At 45.4% G+C, this 10,000-nt stretch overlaps 1 protein-coding gene across 1 annotated transcript in view; it reads left to right on the top strand.

Moving 5' to 3' along the window:
* otofa (otoferlin a) overlaps positions 1–10,000 on the top strand; it is a gene marked incomplete at both ends in the record, with an annotated part of 64,062 nt that overhangs the window by 6,082 nt on the left and 47,980 nt on the right. Inside the window, one exon of the mRNA XM_083688960.1 lies at positions 9,737–9,825. Coding sequence (XP_083545086.1) covers positions 9,737–9,825 — 89 coding nt within the window. The remainder of the gene's footprint in view (positions 1–9,736; positions 9,826–10,000) is intronic.

Consider the following 10,000-nt stretch of genomic DNA (forward strand, 5'->3'; position numbering starts at 1 on the left):
CCTGCATTTTTCCGCATCTTATCTCAAATCAATGTATTTGGTATCATGCTTTATAATTCTTCTCTTCGAGATAAGAGGCTCTGAGGAGAATCTCGTTGTAAACGGGTCAGGTCTTGTCTACTCTGTTCTAACGGGCCAGGTCTTTTGAGTTGCGGTCTCTCTGGTGTGGAGATGGCAGGGAGAGGTAGCGGCCGCCACCCAAGCGTGTCATTGAATACATGCTGTAACGTGATTAGAGCTGACACCCCTCGGGCTCTCGGCCAGTGGAGTTTTTACAGAGACCATTTTTGTACTTGAGCGTTTCACACGATGAATCTAGGTTTCCGTGTACTTTTTCATTGACTTTGAACGTCAACAAATGACATAAGCAAACATAAAAGCTTTGGCTCTGAGTAGGATTTTGATCAAAATGGTACTACCGTCTCAGGTTCCCGAGCTTTATGCTCTGTTGCTGTGGGATTCTGGGATTACAGGAGATTCGTTTTCATGTTGGTAAATCTGCTCTGTCATGCATTTAGACATGAACTCCCATACTGGGAATGGAGGGAGAGGAGGGGGGAGACTGAGAGAGAGAGAGAAAGAGCAAGAGAGAGATACAGCAAGAGAGAGAGAGAGTAGAAAGGAGGAGAGATGTACAGGAAGATAGAGATGGAAAGAGAAAACTAGAGAGAGGGAGAGAATGTACCAAACAGATACATACCTTCCCATGGGGACTAGCCTGGAGTTTCTCTCATGCGGAGGAGAGCCTGAGTTCTGCTGCTTGTTGTTAAAGAGGAGAAAACGTTCCTTTGATGGGCTTGGCTCTTGCAGTGAGTGCTGCTTCCTTTGCTGATAACCAGGGCTATTGTTTTGAGTCTAATCAGGGAGAGCAGATAAATGACTTTTAATATACACATTCCTGAACACACACACACACACACACACACACACACGCGCACACATGCACAGACACACATGCACGTGCGCCCATAGACACACACACACACACACACACACACACACACACACACAAATGCGTGCATGCGCGCACACATCACACATACACACACACACACACACACACACACACACACACACACACACACTTAGAGAGAGAGAGAGAGAGAGAGAGAGAGAGATCTGAGGGTATGTGTATTACAGCCTCGTTTACAGTAGTGAGAAGATCCCACCTGACAGGGTCTTATCTAACACTCACTGTCCTTGTAGATGCAACCAAGAGGTCATTAAGACTACTTAACATCAATGGATGGTCCAGTCTGCCCTCAGGCCCTTGAGAAGTCTCAACAGTGTGTGTGAGTGTGTGTATGTGTGTGTATGTGTGTGTGTGGGCGTGTGTTAGCTTGTATGTCTGTTTCAGTTCAAAGGTAATGAAATGAATCATCATCATCATCGTTATCATCTATAATAACATTTCTGTGCCTTTCGCCGAGCCCTCTGTACAGTAGTTGAAACCATTGGCATAGAGATGGCCTGTTTCTTTATGCATGGCCTGGAACATGTCTTTGATAAACTGACAGACAGGGTAGCGAATCTGTATTCATAATTCATCCCTGCTTGGTTTGGGAGCGAGCTTTCAGCCTGCGGAACACTGAGGCCTCTGCCTCAGTAGTGAGCTTCAGGAAGTTCTCTCCCCTGTTTTAGAATCAGCCTGAGGACTACAACATCTGGCTGCCTAGCTGCATGCAACCCTATGCTGGAGCTAGAATGGAATAGAGTGTTTGGGCTATGAGTGTTCTGTGTAAGTCTGATTGCTGGGGTATGATTAAAACGTCACGATGTCCGAAGCATGACGATGCAGATTTCTGGATGAATTCACAAGACTCCCCACACAATGCAGTGCCGTGTATCCTGCCATTAAAAATATATTATTTATATACGGTCGGCATACAGTCTTTATGATTAATTTGTTCAGGATGCTTAATGTAAGATATGAGTAATTGCTTTTTTTTTTCTTTTTTTTTTTCTTTTAGAGTTGCTTGCATAGTGTATAAGTAGACAATCACTGCCATTTTTAGAGTTATTACTGCACTTAAAGTCTTACCTCTACGGAAAACCTTTGCTTGACGAGCCTAGTACCCATCGTGGGGTTGACCACTGTGACTCGTGGCGGACCACGATGAGGTGGTCTCTTCCTAGAAGTGACAGCATCGCTTCCCTGATTGCCCTGCCGGCGCTTGGGTTACAGGAAACGAGGGCGCTGGTGTGAATTAGTGGCTTGTGATGGGGTTTAATTTAGAGAGTGTCCTTCTTAACCCTATGCCTTGTTTATGGAGAACATATCACTGTCATAGGAACCAGGTCACTGCCCTTGTTTGGCTTTCGGAAGTATCCCTGGTTTGTGGGGCTGTGGGATGTGGTGTAGATGTGGCTGCAGTCTATTAGACCAGAAACTGGCTGGAATATTTCCACCACCCCATTATAGTTGAGCAACCGTTCTCCTTCAGTAGGGGGATAGCCCCAGGGTCTTAGTCTCCCAACTCTGAGCATACTGAATACATGAAATGTGGAAAATACAATTTATTCATCACCCACATAGATGATGCTGGAGGGAATACTAAAAGTAGTTTTCACGCTGCCGACAGTTCCTTCTGTCCGGACGGTGTTGCCGTGTTACTGAAGGCGATGGTGTCATATTGGGTATTTGTTGACCATAAAATCCGACATTGAATTTCTCACTTCTGTGGGTTGTTCATTGACACTTGGTTGACCTTAAAGTTTTATGAGGGTAAACACACACACACACGCACTTAGGCACACACTCTCTCACACTATTTCTGTCATACTCACACACACACACACACACACACACACACACACACACACACACACACACACACACACACACACACACACACACACACACACACACACACACACAGGTGCATGCACACACACACACACACACACACACACACACACACACACACACACACACAATATATTCCATTTAGTGAGTGCATTGAGTGCAGTGAGTGCATACATTTCAGTACACACATACACACCTACACACACACCTACACGTACACACGCACACACACAGACAGACATTGTCATTTCTGAGGGGGATGTCGTGTCCTTGTTTCTCCATCTCAGCATGCATATATCTGCATAATCGTGCTCATCTCTCACAAAGCACTGCACCAGAGTGACACAACGCTGCCATTATGACTGCAACGACATCTCAAACTTACTGTACAGGGTGAACGTACATCACTGCACTAAAAGAAACACGACAGAAAAAAAAAAAAAAACTCTCACTTTCCACGAGAGCAGGAAGAACAGATTGAGACCTTTTATAGGGACAAGATAATTGTCTCGTTATGTATGTTCAAAATGGAAGAAATATTACTAGAGTGAAAAACTGAACATTCAGGACCTTGTAAATGTCAGTGTATTGTATTTCAAATCTCCCACCCGGGGTAGATTTTAAATAGATTCTTAAAGCCTCGTTATAGCCAAAGCCAAGGCTGTACATGAAATCTCTCAGGATTCGATTTTGAATAGATATCTGCTTTCAGACTGGCAGGTGCCCAGATTGACATTGAGTGTGATAGAGATTGGTTGCTGAGATGAGGCTAGACAGAATTCTGTGGTGATATTAGAAAAGGTGGTCCTCACAGGTTTCTGAGAGCAAGGGGCAGCAGAGAGGTTGGGATGCACTATCGAGAGTCTGCACTAAGGTAGACATTTATTAAACTGCTGCCTGTGGATTGTTTGGTGATGTCAACAAGTCAAGACAGAGAAGTGGAGAGGTTAAGATGTGATTGAAATTGTGAGGCTCGGGGGTGCTTAGTGGCGTAGCACACTAATGCGCTCACCACGTAATCGCAAGGTTCCTGGTTCGATTCCGACCCTCGACCTATCTCGCATGTCATCCCTCCTCTCTCTCTCTCTCCCATCCTTCCTGTCAATCTCTACTGTCTCTGTCCCAATAAAGCAGAAATGCCCTAAAAAACATACAACTTCCACAAATAACTACTATCAGGTCGTTGGCTTCTAAAAACATCTACTTCTGTGAAACATGATTTTGTTTGCTCACAGTTCAGATGTATTGCTTTAGGAAAGACTCTAAAGCTGGCGATAGTTCAGACCTTTCACGCTGCTACAACAGAAGAAATATGGGATCGATGTCAGGTAAAGTCAGCCAAATCCTTAGTATGAAAAATGGACACTTAGCAGTTTGAACCATTCTGCGAAAGTCACCTTGAGACGTGTGCATTTCTGACTCCCCAGCTAACCTCTGGACCATATGGGATCACACGGCGGGGAAACAACTAATTGATGCTTAATTGAGACGGCAGTCCAGTCCACTACACAATGAAATCACAGTTAATTAACTCAACACAGTCTGCTCACGCTCGAGTTTTAGAATAGCTGATGCAGTCTCAGTGCAATTACCTGTGTGTAGGTGGACATTTGTTCTCGCAGAGGAAGAGTAGTTTAATGATGTGCTTCGTTGAACTGATGTGAAGCTGTTAAGATGATTTATGTACAAGCCATGTCGTTTGTTCCATAATATGCTGTGTGCTATATTTAACATTATAAAGAATCAGTATAATGAACGGTTGTTTACAGCAGATGTATAGCTGTAATGCCAGTCAACATGAATTATTACAAGATGCGTTGGCAGCATAAAGACACGAGAGGAGATGCACAGGAGGGAGCAAAGACAGAACAAGATGGTTGAGGGATTGGGAGACGGACGCGGGATGGAAAGGGAAACGGAATGGACAATTCGATTGAACTTTTTTTTTTTAGGAGAGAGGAGTGAGATAGGGTTTCTCAGCGGACCAAGCTTATCAGAGATGCTGTTTCATCTTGTCGGAATCTCTCTCTTCTCTCTCTCTCTCTCTCTTGCTCTCACTCCTTCTCTCTCTCTCTCTCTCTCTCTCTTGCTCTCACTCCTTCTCTCTCTCTCTCTCCCTTCTCTCTCTCTCTCTCTCTCTCTCTTGCTCTCACTCCTTCTCTCTCTCTCTCTCTCTCTCTCTCTCTCTCTCCCTCACACACACACATACACACACACACACACACACACACACACACGCACCGTATCTGAGAGTGATTTTTTTTCAGTCAGTGAACATGATCCCCTGTCTCTGTATGGCCCCTTCTCTTCTAATGGCAAACTTCACCTCCCGCATGGAAGGTAAAAAGAATATTATAGATGGAACATGTCTGAATTAAGCTATGTAAGATAATGTTACTCTCTGACAGGATGTGTAATTGAGAGAGAGAGAGAGAGAGAGAGATGTGTGTGTGTGTGTGTGTGTGTGTGTGTGTGTGTGTGTGTGTGTGTGTGTGTGTGTGTGTGTGTGTGTGTATGTGTGTGTGTGTGTGTGTGTGTGTGTATGTGAGTTGGTGTGTAGGAGGCATGAGGTTAATGTGTGTGCATGTGCGTGTGTTGATATGAATTGTCAGTGTGTGTGATCCTCCCCCTGTTGAATAATTCAACCTCTCAGAGCTCTGGACTCTACATGCTCTGCAGAGTGCTATACACAGGATGGGAAACACCGCCCCTCCCACCACCCCCTCCCCACCCCATCCAGGAAATCTAATTAATATCCCATCACTTTGCTCTGTAAAAATCTATAACTCTTCCTCCAAGTGAAGCACGGTGTGATGAGGGGATGTGGCCAGGTCAAGTCATCATCACGGTACGTTACTCATGTGAGATTCCAGAAGCATTGCATAATGTCTTTAAAACGTCTTTTGATAGGACACAAACTTCAAAAGGATGCAAAGCATAGTAGGTGTACAGGAGGTGTTATAGTAGGTTTGTGAGGGTCTTCACAGCAGATGCCACTGTCGGGGTGAACACACAGAGCACTGAGAGAGAGTGTGTGTCGAAGATGCTCTTAATTATACAGTAGATACCACTGTGCATACCTCACAGTTGCTCTCCCCCTTCAAGGAGCATGCTCTTAATAATTTATCTCACCGTACTGTAGTTGTTTTCATCTTTGGTGGCCATGGCAACAGTCGGTTAGAATCATGCAATATCGCCCGGAGGACCCATGAATGACCCCGATGACCTGTCTAACCGCCCTAGTTCTACACCCTAGAGATCATGAGAATCATATCTCCACATTAATGCATTTAGCCCCTCTCTAATACAGCGGTCTGCCCCCGGGATTTTTGGGTAGCGGGAGCGTACCTGTCATGTCTAACGAGCAACTCATTCCTCTAATTAGGGCATGCTGCATCACTGTGAGAAGAGAGGGAGAGCAGGGAGTCACTGTGTGATCTACAGGCAGACTTGGTTAACCGAGAGGATGCTTTGGTATAAGGATTGATATCCTTTTTTTTTTTTCAGTTACATCGCAGAGGGTTCTATTCAACAGAAGTTGTTATGCTATTTATCTGGGTTACATATCTCTTTAGCATGAGTGTAATTGAAGAGTAGAACATGAACCCCCCCCCCCATGGGATTTGAACCAGCTACCCGCTTTCTCTGCTTTGGCACAGGGGAAACACAGTTAGCAAAGATTTCCACCAAAGCGAAAACGATCGTCTCAACCCCTGCTGAGAATAGAAAGGGATCAAATCACATGCATCCACTGTTAGTTTTTTTTGTCATAGCTCATTTGTTTTGAATTTGTTCATGTGAAGACAAATGGGGTCCCTGTCATTGCATACTGTATGTGCTTAGTTACGGTAAGTGGGTGTGACAAGAGAACTCAGGGCTCATTTCCATGACAACAGTAACAGTGGGCTCAGGTTCATCCCTTCAACTACTAGAACATCTCTCTACCACTGTGTCAGGTTCATCCCTTCATCCCTTCAACTACTAGAACATCTCTCTACCACTGTGTCAGGTTCATCCCTTCATCCCTTCAACTACTAGAACATCTCTCTACCACTGTGTCAGGTTCATCCCTTCATCCCTTCAACTACTAGAACATCTCTCTACCACTGTGTCAGGTTCATCCCTTCATCCCATCATCCCTTCACCACTAGAACATCTCTCTGCGACTGCACCAGGTTCTACAGTCCAGCTGTCATTAAGCAGTCTTATGGCGTGGTCACGGCTCAGCAGCGAAAATAGACGATTGGGACTCACCCCAGACGACCATGTTGTTCTATACTCTGCAGTATGACTTCAACAGAACCCCCCAAGAAATGGTCAAGAAATCGGTCAACTGACCTACACACTTTCTACTGCCCAGAAAACAGCCCCAATAATGTGTGTTGGAGGTCCTCAGATGGTCCTCCATATCGTCTGTATATGTCTCATTGGGGTCTGTTGACTGACTATCATCACGCATGAGTCATGACTCGCAAAAAGGTCAGACCCCCCCCCCCCCCCCCCACCACCAACACGGACAGTATGAATCATTCTCTCCCATATTCTGGGTTGTACGTGTGTTAGCTGCACCTTGTCAAATCCCTGGCCTTCAGGGACATTTTGTGTTGATTTGTTGTGGTCACATGACTGTCAAAATGGCCATCCCATAGAGGTGGTAATGGCGATACTGAAAAATTCACACTTAGGGAGTGGACATAAACTGAACATGTTGTGTAGTGTCGTGCAGTACAGTAACAGCAAATGAAAACAATGTTCAGTGAGAAAATGTGACGATAAACTGGTGCTTTACACGGTGAGATTTGAAGCTGCAACGCTTTCACTGACAGAGGGCTGTTAAGACTCCACGCGACCAGAATAATATATAATATACGCCTTTTAGCTGACGCTTTTATCCAAAGCGACTTACATTGCAGTGAGTGCAAACATTTCAGTATATATGATCCCAGCAGGAATCAAACCCACAACCTAAGCGTTGTTAGCACCATGCTCTACCAACTGAGCCAGAGAGGGCCACAGACTGAAACCTCTTTGCTGTAATTCATGGAGGATTCCTTTCTCGGTGTGTTTCCTCTGAGATAAACACCGTGCCAGTGGGAAGGGCAACCAGAGGAACCTAGAAGCCAGCGCAGACACATAACCACATTGACAGATCACTCTTAATGTGTTTACAATGGGACTCTACAGGGAATCCATTCATCTGAGCGGCTTGCGCCCTCTTTTGTCTATGTGTGTTAATGTGTGTGTGTGCGCGCGCTCATCTGTGTGTTCTCTGTAATGTGTTCTATCTTTCCATTAACTCCATACTGGGACGCTATACTGCACAGTTCCACATCCTACTGTAAGCTGTAATAGTGTCATTATCACTATGGGTGATACGTGTCCTCATCCGTGGCCCATTAACACCATGCTGGGGACACACTCTCCAGGCTATTCAAACAGAGTTTGCCCTAACTGGGGTACCTCTGTCTGGTGGAGACCCGGTCAGATACCACCATTGAGCATTTGAGGTCGGGAAGCTGGGTTTTTACACGCTCCATGAACCATTCATCTGGTCAGAGTGTCTGTCCGTTTGTTTCTACCCTTTCACTGTGTTCCTCTGCCAACAGCGTCTCATCGACCGTGGTTTATGTATATAGGTATATGGAGTGTGTGTGTGTGTGTGTGTGTGTGTGTGTGTGTGTGTGTGTGTGTGTGAGTGTGTGAGAGAGAGAGAGAGAGAGAGAGAGAGAGAGAGAGAGAGAGAGAGAGAGAGTAAGAGATGGCCAGAGGCATGTGGCAAGGGTGCCCGTGCTTGTCCGCTCAATCTGTTGGCAAGACTAACACCTCGACGACAGGGTACTTGTTTGGCAGGATACATCACACACACATGCACACGCACACGCACACGCACACAGGTACACACACACACACACCCACACCCACACCCACACACACACACACACACACACACACACACACACACACACACACACACACTCCCTAGGGGCTGTGTGCTGCCTGTATAGATTACAGTGCCAGGTGGAACCCCAGGATTCAGTAATGGGACAGGCCTGATGGATCACCCCTATGGCTGAAAAACAGACCACTGTGCTGCTCTCAGGAACCAGGGACAGAGAACCTCTACACGGGGTGTGTGTGCACTCAACTATGAAGCTTCAAATGAACCCTCCATCCCTGTCCTGACACACCCTTCTCCCTCCAGACATCTAGCATTGACAGAGGTCAATACAGTTCCATTGTAGATCAGACTGGACTGACAGGGTAGCACTGAAGTCCCCCCACTGTACTGCAGAGGTTCTGGGGTTGTTGATGGCATACGCTGAATCCAAAGGGAGGCCAATTGAGTCATTGACGGCCTAATCAATCGAAGGGAACCAATTTGAGAATATACTACTAAAACCAAACAGTTCCCAAGCCAAAATGAAGTCAAGCAAAGTGATAAGATTGACCCTCTTAAGACTAATTTGCACACTCAACAAACGAGGCCATTCCAGACCCAATTAGACCAGCGATTCAGGGGGAATCTTTATCAAGCTGTTCCTCCACTTCTGTTCTCTTATTAGAAATTACTCAGCACAACATGGGCTTATCTTAAGGAGATCCAATTAACCTTCTCTGGACTGTTCCAATTATTTATTTGGTGCTGTGCTGTGTTGCTTATTATGTTTCAACGGTTGTTTTTTTTGGTTGGTCCGATTCAGGGAATTAGAGTCATTAGTGTTTTCATGGTCTAGCATATAAAGTCGTTGGCCTATTGTGTTGTCCTTTGTTTTTCCGTGTCCCGGTGTTTGTTCATTGACAGGCGGCAAATGTAAACAAGTCCGTTGGTTCACCTCAGATTGTGGGTTCATTAACGGTTTAACCAATGTCACACTGTCACACGGTCGTCTTGTTTTGCCTAATTCTTCCTCCGTCTTCTGTCCCCTGCAGACGTTCAGATGGCCGATCGCCAGCAAACTGGACGGAAACGAGATGTTGGAGATTCACGTGTTCAACTACAGCAAAGTCTTCACCAACAGGTATGTGACAACAACAACAACAACAACAACAACAACAACAACAACACGATTACACATACGGACATGAATACAGCAAAACCCTCTCAAACTGGTCAGAAAGTCTGAAAATATACAAACACTTACAGCACATTATGATTCAGGGTACAGGTGATAGTATCCACAACACTCACACACG

This window comes from Argentina silus (genome assembly GCF_951799395.1).
Source record: "Argentina silus genome assembly, chromosome: 17".
NCBI classification, from domain to species: domain Eukaryota; kingdom Metazoa; phylum Chordata; class Actinopteri; order Argentiniformes; family Argentinidae; genus Argentina; species Argentina silus.